General features: G+C 46.5%; 1 protein-coding gene across 1 annotated transcript; it reads left to right on the forward strand.

Annotated features, from left to right (window-relative positions):
* Positions 1-871: 871 nt before the first annotated feature.
* On the forward strand, positions 872-2,605 carry SOWAHA (sosondowah ankyrin repeat domain family member A). The gene has a single exon (XM_029583908.1). The coding sequence runs from the start codon at positions 1,030-1,032 to the stop codon at positions 2,545-2,547; it is 1,518 nt and encodes a 505-aa protein (XP_029439768.1). The 5' UTR covers positions 872-1,029; the 3' UTR covers positions 2,548-2,605.
* Positions 2,606-22,797: the final 20,192 nt, after the last annotated feature.

A 22,797-nucleotide genomic window follows, 5' to 3' on the forward strand; every position in this document is an offset into this window, starting at 1 on the left:
CAGTCCTTCCTTCCTCTCTTCTCTCTGTCCTTCCTCTCTGCTCTCAGTCCTTCCTCTCCTGCCCCCCGCTGGTTCTTTCTTCCTGAAATGGGTTTTGTCTGGGGCCTGTTTCATCAAGCCAGGACCCCAATCCTGCACCGTCTCCCTGAGGAGGAGCAGGAAAGCTTTGATTTCAATCGCCCAAAGGGTCCCAAAGCAGCTTTGCCAGTGCCCTCGGCTGCATTTCAGGTGCAGGCAGTACCCGGGCACACGGGGCCTTACCTGCCCTCGGCAGGGGCAGTGCAGTCGGGCACAGGTGGGCTCAGCTCGTCGCAGCAGTAAATGCAGCAGATGCAGAGGCAGCTGGGGCGGGAAGCGGCCGCAGCCCCGCAGGCTTTCCTTCCCGGCTCCTTCCTAGCAATGAGATCAAAGCCCAACGCCACCGGGCATCCTGGACCGGCTGCGGATCCCGATCTAAAGGGGGTCCCACGGTAACCCCGAAAGTCTCCGCTGCACGGGGAAGAGGAGCTTCCCGGTCCCGCCGTCGGGTGGCGCTGCGGAGCCACATGTGGCCCTTCCCTAGCCCTCGGGGGGAGCAGCATCGCTCTTTCAGGGAAAGGACTGGGATTGTACCGAGCCCGCCCTGCCAGGGGCTTCCTTCCCCCCCCCCCAGGCACCCGCCAAATGCTGCATCAGACCCGGGGGAGAGGTTAAGTGACTGGGAGGACCCGCCAGCCGGGGGAGGCTCCGGTTTGCAGAGGGTTAAGGGAGCCAGGGAGGGTAAACTGAGCTCTGGGGGGGCTCAGGTTTCACGGCTCGGCCTTGCTTTGCGTTGCAGCAAGTGAAGGGGCCGATTTCTGAGGTGGGGGCGTGGCCTTTACCTGGCTCCACCCTCCAGGTGCTGCGGCCCCAGAAGACCACGAGTCCCGGCATCCTCTGCGCTCGCCCGCTCCCTTTCCTGAGCCCTCCCGGGGCGGTGGCGCAGACCTTTCTCCCCGGAAGCTGCAGGTAATCCCTGGCCCCGGCCGGGCGAGCCCCCCGATCCCCGGCATGGCGGCCCTCACCCAGGCCGAGGTCCTGAGCTTCCTGCTGGAGCGGGGCGGGAGGGTGAGGAACTCGGAGCTCCTCGGCAGGTTCAAGCCCTGGCTGCAGTCCGCCGACCCCGCGGAGAAAGGCAGCAAGCGGGACCTCTTCAAGAAGTTCATCAACAACGTGGCCGCGGTGCGAGAGGAGGAGGGGGTGAAGTTCGTGGTGCTGAAGAAGAAGCACTGGCCCCTGGTGCCTGCCGGGGGTGAGGGGGGCCCCGAGAGCCAGCCCCCCCTGTCCCTCCACCTGCAGCCTGACAACTGCCCACCAGAAGAAGCTTTGGCATTAGGAAGTGGGGCGGAAGCGGCAGGGAGCTGGCATGCACCCAGGGGGCACCTGCAGGCTGAGGATGACTCTTGTGACGATCAGCCTCCTTCCTCTGAAACTAGGGAGGCCCAAGAATCTGTGTTTGCCCTGGTGGCTCGGATTGATCCCTCAGGACCTGTGCCTAATCCCAGAAGCTTGGGCAATGGAGAGCATAGCAGTAGGGAGCCAATTCAGAAGCCTTACATGTTGCCCGTCAGGTGTCCCCACCCTCCACCGGTTAGTGCCAGGGACTTTGGCATCCTGCCTGAGAGGAGCACGGAAAAGGTTCATACTGTAACGAAGGAGACCCTGGGATCATCGCTCTCTTCCGAGACCCTTCCACCCAAGTCCCCTCATATAAAGAGGAGGCAGTTTGATGAGTCAGGCTCCAGGTCCCCACATGCCAAAAGGGTGTCTAAAACTTTGAAAGTCAACGAGGATAGCCGGTATTCGGAGGCTGTTCCCCTGGACACGACCGAACACGAGTGGCTAGTGAAAACTACAACTGGTCACTGGAGCCACCATCTCCATGGACTCCTACTGAGTGACATTGCTTTGGCAGAGAAAAGAGATTTCATGACTGGGTTCACTGCTCTCCACTGGGCAGCCAAGAGTGGGAATACAGACATGGTGTCTTCGATAATTGATGTAGCCAGGAAAGGTGGTGGTAAATTAAATGTGGATGTAAAGTCCTTCGGCGGCTACACACCACTCCATGTTGCAGCCATGCATGGGAGAGAAGACGTCATTTTCATGCTAGTCTGGCAGTACAATGCAAGGGTTGACCTCCGAGACTACAGTGGGAAAAAACCCTTCCAGTACTTAAAGACTGGATCGACTCTTAAGGCTCGAGGTGCACTGAATGACCCTCATGCTTCCAGCTCTACTGAGCAAATGCTTGCAAAGCGAAATTCCAAAGTTGCTTCTTCTATTCTGGGTTCCACCAGCACCTTCCTTGGCGTTTTGTCCGATGACATGGCTCTTCAGGACTTGGCCAAAGGATTGAAGAAACCCGCTTCCTTGAATAAGTTGTTCAATGCGTCTACAGTAACAAAGAAGAAATCAAGACTGAGAGGCTCCTTCCCATCTATTGCATCTCTTCCTGAGGAAATGGATGAAGAGTATGCGGAGTCCACTGACCGACGGAGACCCCTTTCTGAGTTCTTCAGTCATTAGGTTCTATCTATGGTTAAGAATTGTTTTTTGCTGTTTCATAATGTAGGATTTTTTTTGTGGGGGGTGGGGGAGGGAGAGTAGGGGATTGGGGGTTGCAGATTTTATTTCCAGCATTTATAATGAGATTAATTTTTTTTTTTTTGTAGTTGGATATGCTAATATGTTGATTCATATTGGGGAAGCATCAATTTAATGACTAAATTAGCTTTCACTTTTTCCGTACTGTATGTTAATGGTAGACACCGTGATTATAGGTCATGATACTTTGGCTGTCATTCTTGTACTCAGATGCTCATTATTGACAGGTGGCCTTAAGTACAGATTTTACTGAAGGATAGTTATAGGGGGGGATTGAGGCTATGGATAGTGGAAATTTTAAAACCTTCACATTTCGTGCAACTATTTGAAACACATTTCTGTAGTTTGTTTAAAGGTATGGATAGCATTTAGAATAAACTTGCAGGTGATGATGTTCTGAGTAAACCTTCAAACTGTGTGTACTTAACTTTCTAGATCTCAGACTTTGAACTGTGTAAGGCTGTCATATTTATGTATTGGGTGAGGTCAGTGTTTTAGAAATACTTTTTTTAAAGGTGTAATGTGCATATGCACTATTTCTTACTGGAATAGTTTTGCATGGTTGGTGAGGAGGTCAGTTAAAACATGTAATCCTTCACAGTGCTGTGCACTCAAATACCACTATAGAAATGGTGATAAATAGTAGAGAGAGGGCAAAATTTGGGAATGTCATTTAATAAAAAAACAGGTCTTGGGTTAGGAGAATGAACAAATCCTGAAACCAGAGGACACTGGGGCTTGCATGCTACAATGAAAATCGAGTTTCTGTCTCAGCATGGCTGGTACCTGTTAGCCTTTGCAAATATGTATGATGCTCTCATTGCAAAAGGCCAGCAAGTGCTTTAGGATTTTGGTGCCTCGCCCCCTGTCACTCTGCTCGTCCTCACACATTCCTCTCCCCTCCCAGAGAGCAGGAAGTCTAAGGCACTGGCAAACATGTAAAAAAAAAATAATTCTGAAGCAAAATGGCAAACATTGTCATCTTTTATATTACATTATAAAAAAATAAAGTCATTTTTCATGATAATTATTAGTATAATTTATTTTTATTGGGGGAAGAAAAGTGACCGCAAGTTATTAGTACAGGGAGGAGACTTCAGGGATGGGGAGGGAAAAAGGAGAATCAGGAATGCAGTGAGGAGAGTGAGAGGGAAACATGCAGAGTAACATAGTATTGACAGCAGAAAAAGACCACATGGGCCATCCACGCTGCCCAGGAAGTTTCCCATGGCAGTAACTGCCGCTCCATGCAGGTTACCCCCCCCCCCCCCAGAGTCCACCAAGGGTGGTGACCACCGCTCCATGCCTTATGTTAAGGATAGTAATACTTACAAGCAAGACCAAGCAACTGTCAAGCCCATAACAACATTACTGGCACATTTTTACGGGGTGAGCAGCCTTCCTGATAATTCAGACCGTGCTGAATGTCAGCGTATCAGTACCTCAGACCGTTAAGGGTAGTAATCACCCTAGCCTTCTGGTCACGGGTACTAACTGCCGCTCCGGGCAGGTTACCCCCATGCATCCTGTCTTCATTATCATCCTCAAGACTTTAGGGATCCACAGTGTTTATCCCATGCCCCTTTGAAGTCATTTACTGTTTTCATCCTGGTCACCTCTTCCAGAAGGGCATTTCAGGCATCTACCATCCTTTTTGTAAAAAAATATTTCCTTATGTTCTGAGATTTCCCCCCCTCCCCCGGAGTTTCATTTTGTGACCTCTAGTTCTACTGTTTCCTTTCCAACATAAAATGTTTCCAGTTCATGCATCATTAAAACCTTTCAGGTATCTGAAGGTCTGTATCCTATCTCCCCTGCACCTCCTCTCTTCCAGGGTGTACATACTCTGATCCTTCAGCCTCTCCTGAGAAGTCATCCTATACAGACCCCCACACCATTTTGGTCGCCGTTCTCTGGACCACCTCCATCCTGTCTATCATTTTTTAGATACAAGCTCCAGAACTGAACACAGTACTCCAGGTGAGGCCTCACCAAGGACCTGTACAACAGGATTATCCCCTCCTTTTTCTTACTGGTTATTCCTCTCTCTAGGCAGCCCAGTATTCTTCTGGCTTCAGCTATCGCCCTGTCACATTGCTTCGCCGTCTTCAGATCACCTGACACTATCACCCCAAGATCCCTCTCTCTTGTTCCGTGCACATCAGCCCTTCACCCCCCATCTCGTACAGATCTTTTGGATTTCCGCACCCCAGATGCACAACTCTGCACAAGAAGACTACGGATGGGAGATGAGAAAGAGAGGGAAGTTCTTGGATTGAGGGAAGGGAGGATGGAGTAGGATGGGTTAGAGGAATGGATTGCAGGATTTGGGAAGAAGGGAGTGGTAAAAAGGAAGGGAGGGAGGTTCCAGAAGTGTGTGTGTGTGTGTGGGGGGGGTGAGATAGCATCTCACATAAGCAAACACTGCCCCCTACCTTTGTTCCCCTCTCTCTTGCATTGAGACATATACCTGACCCCAGGTGATGTCCCCACCCTCCAAAGATCTCTCTACTCATCCCCAAATGACCCCTCCTTTGCTTGGTCTGCTCCAGGCTGGTCCCCTCTCCTCCTCTTCCCTCCATGCTGCCTGGAGGGGAGGGGCTGTTCTCTGCTGAGTGAGAGTCAGAAATCTTCAGCCACTGCCCCCCCCCCCCCCCCACCACATTTCTGCTGCCCTAGGCACGGGCCTAGTGTGTCTATTGACCAATCAGACCTGCAATGGGCCAGTTGTCCATAAAGGCTTTCACTCACAGGCACATCTGCTGGATGGGGTCTTCAGAAGATTATTATCATAACAGCTAGTCTTGTTGCTGGTAACATTGTTTGCGGACAGAGATGGGGCAGTTTGTCCGTCTTTCAGTATTTGCTGGGGCTGGGGGAGGTCATCTACTGAAAGCTAAAAACTTCTACCTCATTTGGAAAAAAAAATCTGCAGGGACATTTTAAACCGCCTCCATTCCTGCTCTCTTCCCTACAGAGCAATTACAACAAGCTGGGTGCATCTTTTCTGAAGCAGGGTAAATACTGGGAGTTGACGGATGCATTTCATTAGAGGAGGTACAGGAGCACACAGGCATGTGACATATCTTTTTCAAATTTAATCAAGACTATCTATTGCCTATTTATTTACTTAAAGTGAGCTTAGTTTTGTTTTTTCCTATTTATTTAGATCAACTGTTCTTACTTGTTCCAAGATTTGTTCCATGTTCCAAGATTTGTTCCATGTAAACTGCCCCCCGGCAGTAGTTCTTCTGTTAATTGTGAACCGGAGTGATATGTATTGTATACAGGAACTCCCGGTATATAAAAACTATAAATAAATAAATAAATAAATAAATAAATAGCAGCCATGAAGTACCTGTGCCTTTTAGCATTTCTGCTAGAGCTGCCTTTTTGGCTGTGCCCTGTTTGCAATAAAGAGATGTTAAACGTGACATGAATCATTTGCATTTCTTTCCTTCGGTCTGAATTATTGTATTCTGAAGCAGTCTGCGTTTGCTTGTGCCTTAAGCAGCCTTCTCTTTAATGGATTGCTCTTTTCCTAAGGGCAGTCTGAGAGAGATTATTTTATTGCCAGGATCAGAAGGTATGAGGCTACAAACCACGGAAGAAATGCTGATGTACAGCTTTGGGTAACCTGAGACTTTCGGCTTTAAAATGCCTGACGGAAAATAATTCCCTCTAGTGATTACACTTCAAACCGCGACTCTCAAAAAAAGTGTGATGCATACCTGGGTAACTAAATGCCTTGATGGATCTCGCTATTTTAATTCTTGTGCAGATGAAAGCTGGAATAATTAGACACCTAGGAGAAATTGAACTGCTGACGTGTTTTCTGTGTCAAGGAGGATGTGGGGCACTATAGTTAAAGCTTTAAGTTACCAACTGGGAAAATTACAGGAGCTCCATTTCAGATTCCAGACCTTCCACCTCAGTTCCCACTGCTATTCTGGTCGATCCTACCAAAGTACCTTCATTTCCTTTTTTACTGCAGCTTAATGGTAACGTTCCTTCTCCCCGCAGAAGGCTCGTGGTGTCTGGGCACGGCGTCCATCACACGAGGGACGGATTTGGACAGCTGCACTGTTGGTGCTGATACCATGCCATCCTGCCCCCTCCCCCCACCGCCAGGCAAACCCCCAAGCCCTTTCACACTGCACCCCCCACCCCCGATCCTCTAATGCGGTGAGCGCTGGGAATAAGCCCCCATTCTCACAGGCCCTGAATAAAAGTCCGGCAGGGGCAGGCTCGGTGCATCAGACAATGCTGGGACAGAGGGGGGGATGCAGAGGCAGGTTTTGGACTGTTTTGGGGTTTGTTTTTTTCCGCCCCAGTACATTTTTAATATATGCTATACAGTGGTGATTTACCTCTTCTAGCTGTAGGTACAGATTTCGGTCTATAACTTCCCTCTGGCCAGTGTGATGGCAGAAGAGACCTCACCGTGTAAACCCTTGTGATTTAATAGTGCTCAAGGAGAAGCTTAGCGCTCAGGGCCTCAGTCTGTATGGATGGGGAATGTGTATAGTAAGCGAGGCCCTTTGAATTTGTATTGTCCAAATTGCTAACCTATCAGTCCAAGCCCTGTGGATCCACCACAGTGACTCTCCACTATCCTTCAGCAGCGGCTGAATTCCTGCTCCCCCCACCCCCCCAAAAAAAAACTCAACCTTTTGGGTAGTGCGCTTACTACCAAAAAAAAGCTGAGTCCACTTGGGTTAAGTTCCTGCACTTAGGGCAGGGTTGCTATTTCCTACATCTTCAGCCCTTGATTTTGTGTAGGGCAGGGTGACCTCTTTAGGGAGCGCTGAACTCTCAGATCGGTGGGATGGAAATGCAACTGATTAAGATTCAGCTGCTCAGGACAGCTGCAGTAGGAATCGATCTTCCTAATCTCTCAGGGAGTCCCCTCTCAAATAGGGGGAAAAAAATGTATAAATCATTTTTAATGGCTCCTACCTGGGATTCCTGGTAAAGCAGACTGTGTAACAAAGCTAGGGTCTGTTCCCTTGTCCTGCTGCTGATCCCCAGACAGAGCACGAGAATAGTGGCTTCAGAGTGCTGCTCTCCATTTTACGGATGCTGCAAAACGCAGGAAGCGTTTGCATTTCTTTTATGAACCGTTCTTGAAGTTAGCTATTTTATGGGCTCAAAGGGAGCGCTGGGCCCTGCCATCTGCGTTTAATTCCTGTTTGCAGCCTCCGAAGTAGGGCCACATTCAATGTATGGATCCTGGCTAGGGATGGAAGCTCTAGCCGAGGACCCTCGCTGTGATGGCTATGCTAATTGGGAGAAGGGTAAAAGTGAGGGAGGAAAAAAACCCCCCAGGTACAGGGAAAGGAAGGGTCATGGTGCCCCATCCCCACAGGAAGATGAACGTAGGCCACTTTGACGTGCTGAAAAGTGGAATATAAAAGCAAGTTTTTTTTTAGCTACACAAATTGCTCTAAATACCCTTCTTCATCAACGGCCTTGCAAAAGTCAAATGCATTACACATGCAAAATTTTCCTGCATGGAAATAAAGTAGGCAAAACCTTAGCAAATGTGGCAAAAATTGTGGATAGGGCCCAAATATAGCCCGGCCGCGCAGCGGAGCACAAATACTGTGACTAATTCAGGCAAAGAAACTTCAGAGATATTTTGTGAATATTATCAACAACTTTATAAGGGGGAATCTAAGGAAGTTAGAAACCTATCTTGGCTCGGTGACACTTCCTAAGCTTTCCTCTGCACAGCTGGAGACTCTGACTGTGCCTTTTCAGTAAGTAAAGGAATATTTGATGCTTTCTGGCCTGGCCTGCCACTATTAAGCTTTGACACAGAAAAAGCGTTTGATAGGCTAGAATGGGATTTTATGTTTGAAACCTTGTGTGCTTTTGGTTTTGAAGGGTTTTTTATAGAGGTATTAAAAATCCTTTACGACGCTCCTAAGGTAGCTGTATTCATCAATGCAAGTTTATCTTTGGAACCCCTTTTACAGAGGATAAGGGATAATCCAGATATTAAGGGAATATCATTGGGGGGGATCTCAGCCTCCCATACTTTTAAATTAGCTGCATTTGCAGATGACATTTTGACCCATATGACTAACCCTGTGGATTCTTTGGCGGTTTTGTTGCAAGAATTTACTGCCTATGGACAATTAGCAGGCCACAAACTCAACTTGGAGAAATCAGTAGCGCTGCCCGTTCAAGAACGAGTTCATCATTTCTGAGAGTCTAATTTTCCGCTGACGTGGACTACACATTCCTTCAAATACTTGGGAATTGTTCTTCACAGAGATCTTTCTCAGATGCATTCTGTCAACCTCTCAAAACTATATTTGTCTACTAAGGCTTTATTAAAAGCATGGGAAGATGGGAAAAGGGGGAATTGGCCTAGCTAATTAAAAATTGTATAATCTGGCCTGAAATCTTAGACATATAGGGGATTGGATTCAAGAGTCAAGATACTATACTTCCATAGAGGTGGAAAGAGCTTCTCTCTTTCCTTTACATCCTGGCTATCTCTTACACGCATTACTAGTGGTTTTGCCTCCACATATCAGGAATAATCCTCTGATAAATCCATTCACCAGAATATGGAGATATTTCCCCTCTTTGTTACAACTGCGATATAAGGTGTCTCAATTTTGCCGCTTCTACGCAACAAAGCCTTTCTTCCAGGGACACAGTCAGTGTTTTATTTTTCACAATGGGTCGCTAATGACTTGTGAAATATTTCACAATTTTTTTGATGATGAGGGAACTATACTTACTTTTCAAACAGTGAGGGATGGTTAGGATCTAATTCAACAGCATTTTACGCATATTTATAGGCTGGGCATGATATAAAATCTTTACAATTTATTTGATATTTCTGATCCCTCTAGGGCAGCGGTTCTCACCCGGTGCTTGGCGCCACACTCGTGGGTCGCCAAGCACCGGGTAGTGGGTCGCGTGCTCCGGGTCTCTCCCGCTGCTCTTCCTTCCCCGCTGCCGTTGCCGCCGGGCTATCAGCGCGTTCAAGCCCAGCGGGAACGGCAGCGGCGCTAAAAGAAGCTGTGGCACTTGTGGCTGGGCCTTTTCTTCTTCCCGCGCCCCCCGTGACCCGGAACAGGAAGTGATACGCGCGGTGCGCGGGAAGGAGAAAGAGCCGGCGCGTGCCGCGTGATAAAGTAGCAGCGGCAGCAGCGTCATCGGCCCCCGGGCAATGGAAGCAGCCGGTAATCGAGAAAGGAGAGAGCAGCAGGAGCCTCCCGCGGCCGATGGGATTCTACTTTCTTGGCCTGCGGGGGCTGGAGGAGGAGGAGGCTGCTGCAGTTTCCATTTGTGCTCCGGGGGGGTGGGAAGGAAGTGAGTGAGAGAAAGAAGCAGCCAGCCTGCGTGTGATTGAGAGCAGGTGTGTGAGTGAGAGAAACTGGTCAGAGAGCTGATGTGGTGTAAATGTGAGAGACAATGAAAGTGACTGCTCAGGGAGGTGACTGATGTGTGTGTGAGACATTAATGACTGATGTGTGTGTGTGTGAGAGAGAGAAAAAGCATGGAAGTGAGAAGTCTGGGTATGTGGGAAAGCATGGGAGTGAGAAGTCTGGGTATGTGAGAAAGCAAGGGGGTAAGAAGCCTGGTGTTGGGGGGGAGGGGCTGTGTGTGTGTGTGTGAAAGAAAGCATGGGAGTGAGAAGTCTGATTATGTGAGAGAAAGAGCATGGGAGTGGGAAGTCTGATTATGTGAGAGAAAGAGCATGGGAGTGGGAAGCCTGTGTGTGTGTGCACATGCATGAGAGCGAGAGACTGGTTGGTAAGGTGACGGTGTGTGTGAGAGAAAGAGACTGGTGTGTGTGAATATGAGAGAAAGAATGTGATTCAGGGAATGAGAAGCCTGTGCAGTGGAGAGCGAGCATAGAAATGAGAGAGAGACTGGTGTGTGTGTAACAGAGAGAAAGTGATTATGGGAATGAGAAGCCTGTGCATGTGAAGAGAGTGAGAAACCTGGGTGTGTGTGAGAGACAGCATGTGAGGGAGAAGCCTGTATATGTAAGACAAAACATGGAAGTGGGAAGCCTGTGTGTGTATGCATGAGAGAGATCAGGTGATTGGTGTGTGTGAGAGAGAGAGAGAGAAAGTGATTATGGGAATGAGAAGCCTGTGCATGTGAAGAGAGTGAGAAACCTGGGTGTGTGTGAGACACAGCATGTGAGGGAGAAGCCTGTATATGTAAGACAGAACATGGAAGTGGGAAGCCTGTGTGTGTATGCATGAGAGAGATCAGGTGATTGGTGTGGGTGTGTGTGTGTGTGTGAAAGAAAGTGATTATGGGAATGAGAAACCTGTGCATGTGAAGAGTGAGCATGGGAGTGAGAAACCTGGGTGTGTGTGAGACACAGCATGGGAGTGAGAAGCCTGTATATCTGAAAGAACATGGGAGTGGGAAGCCTGTGTGTGTGTATGCATGAGAGAGATCAGGTGACTGGTGTGTGTGTGTGTGTATATGTATGTGTGTGTGTATGTATGTGTGTGTAACAGAGAAAGTGATTATGGGAATGAGAAGCCTGTGCATGTGAAGAGAGTGAGCATGGGAGTGAGAAACCTGGGTGTGTGTGAGACACAGCATGGGAGTGAGAAGCCTGTATATCTGAAAGAACATGGGAGTGGGAAGCCTGTGTGTGTGTATGCATGAGAGAGATCAGGTGACTGGTGTGTGTGTGTGTGAGAGAGAGAGAGAAAGAAAGTGATTATAGAAATGAGAAGCCTGTGCATGTGGAGAGAACAAGCATGGGAGACTGGTGAGTGTGTGTGAGACAGAGAAAGTGATCATGAGAGTGAGAAGCCCGTATATGTAAGTAGAACACGGGAGTGGGAAGCCTGTGTGTGTGTATGGCATGAGAGAAACTGTTCAGGAAGGTGACTGGTGTGTGTGTCAAAGACTGGGAGATGATTAGTGTGTGAGAGACAAACTGGTCATGGGGGCATGACTGGTACGGTGTGTGTGTGAGTCATGGGCACTAAGGAAGAGGACCATGAGTATAGAGCTTAGCCTCTACTGCTGCTTCTGCTGTGTGCTACGGTCTGCATGGAAGAGGAGCAGGAGAGCTGCTGGAGGGGGTAAGTAAAGGTGGCTTTTTAAGTTTATTTTTCTTGATTGACTGCCATTTTAATTATTTAATATTATGTGATGTGTCTGCTTTTTTTGAAATATTTTATTGGTGTTTGGAGAATTTTAATAGTTTTTAATTGTTGGATGTTATTCTGTTCATAGCTGTTTTGAAACATTTATTCTGCTTATTAGTATAGTTTTACAATTATTTCTGTTTGGGGATCTATAGCTGCTTGCTAGTTCTGTTTTCCTAATAAGAGGTGTATTGGTTTTTAGGGCCTGATTTAATATTTATATTGTTGCCTTTTCATAGATAGGGTTGCTCCTATTTGAGTGTATTCCATAATACAAGTGTAAATGTGTGTGGATTAGTTTATGTGCATTACTACAGATCCTGGGAGTATGTTAGGTCGGTTCTGTGTCTGTTACCGAGATGAAATATTTTACTAGCATGTAAGCGTTTGTATCGGTCTTATTTGTTGTGTTTTCTCAAGAGGACATGCATTGGTGGTAAACTGCTGTCTTTTCATAAGTAGGGCTATTGAGCCTGGAAGTAGAAGGAGTTTGAGTTGCTGTTACTGAGATGACACCAGAACCAGAATATCTTTTTTGTAGGGTGAGTTGTATGGGGAATGTCATAATTCTGCTTTACATCCATTATTGTGGGTCAGGGGGGTTCCCGTGGATGCAAACTGAACTTTTACATCTAGCCCCGTGACGATCATGGGTCAGTGTGTCACGCATGTGAGAACCATCTGTCAGGTGTGTCCCGACAGAAAAAAAGTTGAGAACCACTGCTGTAGACATTCCTTCTGGTATAGGTTATTGATGAACACGGTGGAATCTTAACAATTACACAAAAATTTGAATTGCCTGGATAAATGAATTAGGAATTACTTTTACTCCTGATGAATATGTTAAAGTGTTCACATGGATAAGATCCCTTACATGCAGTGCTCCTCTTTGGGACATGCAATATACATTTCTGATGTGATACTATCTCACAACATAGAGCATTTCTAAAGAACTTATCTGAGACAGACCAATGTAAAACATGTGGTACAGGGACTTTGGGGCATTACCTTTGGTGCTGACCAAAAATTGCCTTATACTGGTGCCACGTCGACATAACCACAGCTGTTATATTACCGCTTACTGCGAAAATACTCCTTTTTGATGTTTTTCCAAATGTCGAATTTGCAGATTCTTATCAGAAAGTGTGGAAACGCAAGATATTGCTAATGGCAAGGAAATGTATTTTACAATATTGGCTTGCAACAGAACCTCCAATGATAATGCTCTGGAAAAATCAAATACATCCGCTTTGTATGTTTGAAAAATACGTAGGAAAAAAAATGGATGTCTTCAAGAAAAAGGACTTTTTGCATGTAGACTACCCTTATATACAGTCATTGTCTTCACACACGTGAAGTCTAATTTTGAATGATTTTTAATTCTCCTGAACTTTCGCTCTCTGCTGTTGCTGGATCTCTTACTGCTATGATTTACATGGGGGAAGGGGGGGATGGAAACTGTTTGGGGTATCAGCTATACTGTATTACTGGACACTGGACAGATTCCATCAATGATCCAGTGGTATGTGCTTTGCTTAAAACAATAAAAAGATTGAAACCATAAAATCAAATAAATACATTCAGCTGAAAGCCCAGGCAAAAACAGCCAAACCAGAACCCAAGTAATTAGTTTAGTTAAAAGAGCAGTTTAACAGCGAGACCATGATTCAGAAAGCAGAGTTGCAGATAGGCTTGGGTTCAGAAAGAAGAAATATAGGGTAAGGGCTTAGGGTGCAAGATTCTGAAGATGCCAAATATCAAGGGCAGAAGCTGCGTCCTCTTGCCTTAGGGGTCATTCTCCAAAGGGATGTGCGGTGGCGCTCTGGTCATCTACCACTATACTCTGCCCCCATGCTCTCCGGTCTTGCCTATGGATGCCAAAATCTTAAATGTGGCACAGCTCACAGGAATTATGAAAAAAAAAAAAAAAAAAAAAAGGACACCTGGCTGCTTTATCTTTCAAGCGAAAAGAACAGAGCATTAATGTACCCATTATAATAGCCCTTACCAAATATAATTGCTTTCTATTATGTTAGCCTGACACTAGTTTACCTTTTGGTCTGTTGACATTGGATGCTTCATTGAACCTTTGATTGTTTAGATTGGGTTGGTAGCAAAAAAAGCTCCTCCTTAGAGTTGAGAATTCAACATTGTTAGCATGTAAAGATCTTGCCACTCCCATCCATGCACTCATCTGGACTATTCGAATGGGTGTACAGGAAGAGTCCACAAAAAAACCACTTTAAAAGTTGCAATTGGTGCAAGGCTCAGTGGCCGGACTTCTTCTAGGACAAGCCCAGTGATCAGGTTGTTCCTAGTCTTATGCTGTTTACAGAGGCTTCCTGTTTCATTTCAACATCATTTTAAAATGCTCTGTCTAGCCTTTAAGGATGTTCATGACTTGGGCACAATGCACTTTAAGGTTTTATGGAAATCGTGTTGTGATCTGTGAATGAATCTTTGCGGTGATAACCTCCCTGCCAAAATTTCGTTCCTTATGCTGTGCGTTTTTGAATGGAACTCCTTTCCAAGGGCGATCCCTTATCCAGGGTTATCTGCCATTTAGGTGGTTGTTTTATAAAGATGTTTGCTAAGTTTTGTGGTGTGTTGTTTTCAGCTAGCTTTATTTTGTCTTCATGCTGGTACTAGCTGTGTTTATCAATGTTTAGTCATAATGATTGTGTTATTTAATGTTAGTATTATGTAACACAAAACATAGTTTTGTTATATTTTGTATTACAAAGGTGCACAAAACACAGATGTAACTTCTATTTTTATTTTTTTTTTTTAATGGAGAAGAAACACATCTATATACCTGCAGTGACCTGTTTGTAGAAAGCAACAGGTCTTGCTGACCTCAAGCATGGGTAACGCAGGCAACTCCCTCCAGAGCCACATTTTCATAGGCACCAACGCACCACCAGGGCTGATTCTGGCAATCCAGGCCTGCATCCACACTGCTGTCCTGCTGGCACCTGCCAAACAGCCTCAGGGAAAGGAAAGTCAGTAGGGGACTTCAGCCCTGCGGTGGCTTTCTTTATATGCCAGCCCTGGTTCCCCTCCTCCTGCACGGGCTTCCTGTTACCATGGAGGGCTGGGCCAGGGCTGGCAGGTCCGATGCTGAATTTCTTCCCCCCCCCCCCCCCCCCCCGTCGCTGCTGCTGGTGGGTTGGTGCCTGTGCAGAGGACAGCAGGGACACCTGGGGGTGGGAAGGACACTGGGAGAGAGGGCGATCCCCTTACCTATGGGTGCCCACAAGTTAAAGCCATTCCTGGTTGACCTGGTGCAGCTCTGTCACCTGTTTAGCATTAACTCAGCAAGAGTGGGGGAGCAGCCTAGTAGGTAGAGCAGCAGGTGAAATCCCAAAAAAGCCAGGGTTCGAATCCTGCCGCTGCTCCTTGTGACCCTGGGCAAGTCATTTGCCTCTCAAAGGTCTCAGGAGACAGGGAAATCCCCACATGAGCTGAAAGTAATCCACTTTGAAGCGTCATGAGAGGCAGAAAATAAATAAATAAATAAAGTCTGAGGTCCATGCAGGGAGAAGGGCACAGACACCGGACATCTTAGCAGGCTGCTTGCAAACAGTTGGCTCTTTTATTTCGGGGACAGGCCCCATCTCTTATTCTACTACCGCTGTAGCTCGGAAAGGGGAACTGGAAGCACTGACTCGCCCTGCGAGGATGGCAAAGTCTGTTCCCTTAACTCTTCCTTTTTATGAATAAAAACGAATGGAAGCAGAGTCTGCTGTCATCCCACAGCTGACGGGGGTCACAGGAAGCCACGCCCAGCACCTCTGAGTACCTGTTATGAATAGTGAAGAGTATCATTCAATCGGAAATCAATAATTACTAAAATGTATTTTCCCCACAAACACGGGCCCAGTCCAGCCAGTCAGGCACCTCCTTGCTCTGAAGGACCCACCTCAGTCCCAGCTATTCTTGGTGGTTGAAGCTTTTGTACCCATTCCCATTTGTTCCTTATTGGCCATGCCCCAGAAACATCTGAAAAACACCACGGCTGTCCCACATCTTAAACAAATAAGAGGCCCAGTAGCCAGCACAAAAGTGCTATTGAGTCTGTTTTAACTGGTGCTATCCATACAGCTACAGGACATCCCCCAAATTTCACTCAATGAGAACAATACCCTCTTATATGTTCAGCTCATAAGGAATTCAGGCAGCTGAAGTCCGTTCCTACAGATCCCTTTGTTCTTGGAAACTCTGCCTTCCCAGCCTGGTAATATGGGAGGGCGCTGCATTGGTGGTGGTGAATGAGGTTGTGCTTGGGATTTTTGTAATTTTAAGTAACATCTTGTATTTCTTGGCTTGCTTGCTTTTGCTAAAAAGCCTTTCCTTGTATTAGATTTGTTCCCCTGTAAAGAGGACAGGCAACCCAAGGGCCGGACGATGCAACTGACTTGGGCTGGAAGGATTTAAATATACAGAGAAACTGGAAAGCATAATCCATGGAGAAGGGGCAGGGCAGTGCTCCTAGTCCTTATTAGACAGGATCCAGCAGCCATCCTAGTCCTTATTAGACAGGATCCTAGTCCTTATTAGACAGGATCCAGCAGCCACTGTTTTATGGCTCTTCAAGCTGCCCCTCCCCAGTCGCACAGTGCAGTATATTACTTTTTTCTCACTGCAGCCTTCAGTCTGCTCCTCTCCTCCCCCTCTGCCTGAGATGCCATTTCTGATCTCTCTTGAACTCATTTTATATGTGCTCCAACCGCTTTTCCTGGTAACGCGTTCCATATGTCCACCCTTCTGTGTGTGAAATATTTCGGCCCAGATTCCTGACATCCTCCCAGCTTTTCATTTTTAGAGGGTGACGTCTGGGTTTAGACGGGGTCCTGGGGGCCCCCACCCTCCTTTAGATGCTGGTATGAGCACGCTGTCTGGTTTCATTTGAGTCAAGGGTCTGAGAACCTTAAAGAGTTTTGCTAATTAATGATAATAATTTAAAAACATCCATTTACCACACTCTGGTTAACATTTCAGATGTGCATAAGGGGGAGGAGGTGGTGTTTTCCGTTACTGTTTTGTGACTTTAAGGAAGTCTTTGGAGATTTCAGGGCACCCCTCACAATAGCTTTGCCAGTACAAGAGTTAGGAATAAAATGGGGTCCTTTCTTGACTTGGGTAAGAGGTCAACATTAGCAAATAGTAGGAATAATAAAGTTATGATTCTTATATAACAACTTTTGTCCAATGCACTTTACAGACATGAAATACAATTAAATTACTGCTTCCCAATGTTACTTTACAGCAGGAGGATGGAAAGCCTCAGCCGTTGAAACCCAGTTCTGTTTGTGGCCCTCCAGGACTGGAGTTGTCCAGTCCTCTTCTAGATAGAAGAAAAAGCCCCGACTCTCAGAGATCAGCACCAGGTTTCTGGCTGGAACAGCTTTGAAACCACAGTTAGAGCAGCTACTGTCCTTAAAAAGCTTTCCTAGAAAGGCATCTGTTTCCTATCTGAGAAGGCAGATTCATTGTGCAGCCCTGGAAGAGAAGGCAGTGACGTACTCCAGGGCAGAACATAGATCTGCATATTTCACATGAATCATCAGATACAGCGAGACGCTGGGTTATGACCTGATGCATTATTTCAGGTTTGCGTTTGACGACGCGCGTCAATAGATATAACACTTCTCCTGCTCTATGGTAAGATTTTGAGGAAAGCAGCCTCATGGACGGCCCAGCCTACCCATCTGTTTAGAGCTGCATTTTAGTAACTCAGCCGTGTTGCTGACTGGGCTCGCTGGCATTATTAAGTTATTGCTTGGTATTTATTTCAGTGACCTTTTTTTTATGTATGTGTTGGTGTAACCCGCCCCAGCCTTTGGAGGGTGTGGGATAGAAATATTGTAAATAAATAAAATAAAAATAAATACTCAAGCCAGGCTAGGGGGCTGCTACCATTAAGGTCTGTGTTCCATAGGGTTTGGGAGATCCTGGGCCAGGTGGGGCTGGGGACGGTGCAGAGGCAGCTTTCACAGTCCCTAGTGCAGGGCTTCTCACACTTACCCCAGAGACCCCACTGCCAATCGGGTTTCAGGACATCCATAATGAATATGCATGAGATAAAGTTACATATGTTAGAGAACTCAGAAAATGCAAAATGTATCTCATGTATTTATTTATTTATTTAACATTTTTTATATACCGAGGTTCTGGTAACAATGTTACCAATCACTTCGGTTTACATATAACTTTGGGATGACATAACACAAATGTCTTACATAGAACAAGGAGATGAAGAACTGGGTGAATAATTAATTGAATTAAATTAAATTGCATGCAACATTAAGAGAAACAACATTTTTTTTTTCAATGTATATTGATTGTGGATATTCTGAAAACCCGTCTCCTCCGAGGCTGACCCAGAGAGCAGATTAAAAGTTTTTACACTCAAAGGAGGGGTTTAGCTCAGGCTTCCCAAACCTGTGCAGGAGGACCCCACAGTCAGTAGGGTTTTCAGCATATCCAGAATGAATATGCACGAGAGAGATTTGTATATCGTGGAGACTCGGTATATGCAAATTTGTATCATGCATATTCCTTGTGGATATCCCGAGGACCTGATTGTGGGGTCCTCCTGCACAGGTTTGGGAAGCTCTGGCTTAGCTGGACCCAATGCATTTTACTGTTGCCAACTGGCTCCGTTTTTTCCCCCAGAAGATTATAATCCAATTTTGGTTTTGCTCCCACTGTTGGCTGGGAGACATAGTCCTACTTTTCTTTAAAAATCACAAGTTCAAGTCCTTGCACCCAATGGGAATAAAACCAGGACTGGAACAGCCTATTTAGGGGGAAAAAAATTGGAACCAACTAGGTTTTCCCTATGGGTCCTTTTCTACATTGCCTAGTGTATAGGCGATAAATATATTTTAAATAAAGATAAAAATGATAGTGTATGTAACATGTTGACAGTAAACCAGATTATTTAGAACATGAAGGAATAATAACTATTATAATCTTACTACAAAAATCTTTAATTGATTAAAAAAAAAGATGTAAAACTATTACACAGATTCAAATGATAAGGATACAATGAAATTGCACAATTAGTCATTATACAAACATCTATAGCAACATTACTCCTATACATTCATACTCACTGACATTCCGACAACTCCTACCTAACTAATATGATGCAAACTACTCACATATTCCAAAAGAAACATAGTTACTATAACAATAGTAAAGAACAGGAAGAACAATGTATCAATTACTATTTTTTGAAACATTGTCTCATTGTTAAACCAGTGAGAGAATGTATAACAAATAAGCCACTTATGTCCTGAGATGGCTGACAAACGTGAAAGCTAGTACTAGAAAGTGCTTTAATCTGAATATACTTGAATCTATTACTACAAAAGCAAGTCCATATCTTAAGGAAGAAAGACTTTGTGCATCCTTGGATGTATTCCTTTCAAAACCACACAGCGTCTTCACCTGCTCTGCTGTACTACAGGGCTGCACCACCGCGATGCCTATGGTCCACAACCAGGCACAATTTGCAGGGTCGTCAACTCTAGTGATAAATTCCAAACCCTCCCCTCAAAAGGAGAGACAGTTCCCTCAGGCCTTCACTCCAAATCAGCCCTCCTTGTCCAGTTCCCTCCTTTCTCACTGGAAGAGGAGAAGCTGGACAGAACCCCTCTGGATCCGGTTCCACTCAGCGAACAGCAGTGCACTCACCTGCTCCCAGTCCTCCACCTTCCTCTTTCTAGCAGAGGAGGGGCTGCCACCAGGGACTGTGAGTGTGCGCATGCCAGACATTGTATTATTGGGGGTCAATAATACCCGTTTCCTAGAATGAATGCCAATGCCCACCAGCTGGAAAGTGCAGCCAAAATATGAACACAGAATAGACGTCAACAAGATCCCATTCCATTTTCCCCTCCCAACAGGACCCAATTGAAGACTGGGTGCCCACACAGGCAGAGGACTGGGAGTAGGCTCCCTCAGCAATGGGGGGAGGGGAGGCCTCTAGGTTTTGAGCAGCTTAAAAATTTGGCACTATACAAAAAAAAAATGCCTATTCATAAATCCAATGCGGCAGATCCCACCTAATCTCCAAGTCTACCACCATCACCGCCCTTCTGCATCCACTGTGATTTTCCATTTGATAGACCGAGTGCATGCAGATACATCTTATGTGCATTCATGTAAAGATCCTGAAAACAGGGGCCAGAACGGAGAATCATTGTCCTTCCATTCGGGGAGGGCTGAGCGGCTTTCGGTTCTCGGAGGCTGCATGCACGGGAGATGACTGGGTGGGTAATAGCTTTGCTTGCATCGCTGCTTTATTTTCAGATGGAGCAGTGAGGCCTTGCACAGGTCACTTTGCTTAGGGTTGGGGGGGGGGGGGGGGGCAGCCCGTACTTGTTTCACACATTTTGCTCTTCAGCGGTGCAGAGAGCAGCTTCTGTTTGTCAGCGGTCCAAGCTGTGCACAGATGCAATGCCCGAGCGCTGTCAGCATCACTTGTGCACACGTGCATTGGTGTTAAGACTTCCTGCTTCAGCTTTCACCTTTCTTTCCCTCTGCAGACCAACAGGCTTTCCCCCCCCCCCCTCCAAGAAAGATCACAAATGAATCTGAGGACTTGGCCAAGCACTGAGTCTGATGCAATAAAACGCACCCGCCTAGCGTCCAGGGTAACAGGCGGTTGGAGGCAGCGTCCAGGGTAACAGGCGGTTGGAGGCAGGTCCATAACCCCTGCTGCAGTAAGGGGATCAGCGCCTCCAAAACGCGCGTCCAGGCAAAGGCAGAGCTAATGGTGTTCGTCGCATGCAAATGCCACATAGAGGAGGTTATTAGCTATTACCTTGCAATGCAAAAAACTGCAGTCTGCCCAAGGTGCACGGTTTCACCCCTCAAACGTTACACCTGGCCCTAAGTAGGACATAAAGTCTTGCAGTGCATCAAGGCCTCTACTTAAAACCAAAAAGTACTGTTCCATGATTCCTCCTACCTAGGATCGTGGCCATATAAGTAAGAGGAGCCACAGAAAGCAGCGTCCTGGAAAATAAAAAAGGCTTGAGGGAAAAAACCCATTTCTGGGCACACAATGTGCCCGCCCAGGCCATGTAATATTGTGCCGGGAAATTCCCCATCGTGGGTTACAAAGGATGCGTGGCACAGCTATGGCTCCTGGGTGCCCAATGCCAAGGATGCACTAGGGACACACAATGTATCCCTGGCACATCCGTTTTAGCACAGCGGCTCATTTACATATTACATGGGGCACCCAGGAGAGGTGGATGTGCACGCATCAAATGACGGGCGCCCAGGCTGGACAGGAATTTTAATGCGCACTTTATTGCATCCGCCTCCATATCTTTCATCTCCAAGGAACCGTAAACGTCCAATTGCCCGTGCACGCTGCCCTGACCTTCGCTCAGTGCAAAGGCCGGGGTATCACACTCCTGACTTGCACAGGTGGGCTCACGTATCGATTTATTACTGCAAGAGAACAGGAATCAAATGCAGATTAGAACCCACCGCTTGCAGAGCTCACAACCTACTCGCATTATTATATCAGGAAAAGGACTTTTCATTCAAGTCAAAATCAATGTCCCTCCCATACAGGATGCAGCTACTTCCAAAGCCTTATTAAAATCCTTGTATTCCTCTCGTAATTAGCTACTGAATTCCAGGCTTGGTTTTTCGGACCCTTGGTAGTTCCAAACGATTCTCACTGCACCCTTCAGTATAGAATGGGGGCAGTTTCCGGGGGCAGCAGACAGGACCATTGCCCGAGGACCCCTGACCAAAGCTGAGTGGTCGCTGAGGCAGAGCTTCAGGGCACTCCTTGGTTTCTGCCGTAGGGCCCCGTAGGCCCAATGGCACCAGGAAGACTGCATCAGCTCCTACAAATATTGGGCTTGAATATTCGTGGCATTTCATGCTTTCAGTCGGTGATAGGTCACACCCTCAGCCGTTTGTTCTTTCTGCCCTCACCCCAGGGTAACAGTGCCGGATTAAAAGAAGGTTTCTGCTTAGCCTGCGAGCCTAGCAGCCGAACTGTTCAGAGGTGGGTGGTGCAGCTCCGAGGTGTGGGACTCGTGCTGACATGCCAGGAACCAGGCCCTCCCCAGTGCTGATCCCAGCACTCTCCGGTATTCATTTCTTGCAGACACGGCTGTGTGATAGGCTCAGCTCCTACAACCTTGGAGTGGGAAGATTTACAGATAAAACACCAATGTTCCCACCCACACCCACAGCATTGCTCTGTTCCTACCCTTGTGACAGAGGAAGCCAGACCACATACCTTAAGAGACATAATTACTATGCAACATCGTTTTCAAGTGTTTAACTAGCAGTGTTCTGAGTTCACCAGGTAAAAGTATTTTCACAGATCTTATGGAGGGAGGATAAGTGATTTGCTTTAAACCAGCAGGATCTGACTGTGCAAAATATTAGCTACAGGCCAGAGCCAAAGCGCTTCCGAATGCAATGAATATATATATATTTTTTTAATGGCAGTTTGAGAAAAAAAAAAGCCACATTCTAAATATCGTCAAATATTTGAGCAGCTACATGGCTCAGGAACTTTGCAAACTAAGCCCAAGCCAAGTGCTGGCGATGAGATCCAAGGCCTTCAGACCAGCCTTGGTTGGGTTTTTCGGTTCATGCTTTGTTGGGTCTGCTCTAGCACCAATTCAGACCCACATTTTCTTTCCCTGCACACTCTCTCTCTCTCAGCAGATTCCATCTGTGCACGGAGCAGAAGGCACCGTTGTTTTCAGAAATTGCATACTTTGGTGAAACCGATGTTTGCAGAGGTCTGGCTGTCCCACAGAGATTGGAAAAGTATTTACTGCACTACACGTAGGTATCTTCAGAAAAGGCCTCAAAAATACGCCAGATCAAGGAGAAATGATGACTGCAGAACTGAGACAAGAAAGCATCAAGTGAAGCACAAATCGCAAAACCAAAGTGACCAATAAAATAGCAAAAAAACTATATATAAAAAAGGGAAAACATCCAATTAAAAGCTCTCAAAAAAACC

Source organism: Rhinatrema bivittatum, chromosome 18 (assembly GCF_901001135.1).
Source record: "Rhinatrema bivittatum chromosome 18, aRhiBiv1.1, whole genome shotgun sequence".
Classification (NCBI taxonomy): domain Eukaryota; kingdom Metazoa; phylum Chordata; class Amphibia; order Gymnophiona; family Rhinatrematidae; genus Rhinatrema; species Rhinatrema bivittatum.

Excerpts from the sequence above, each read along its gene's own strand:
- SOWAHA (XM_029583908.1), top strand. The coding sequence starts at position 1,030 with ATGGCGGCCCTCACCCAGGCCGAGGTCCTGAGCTTCCTGCTGGAGCGG.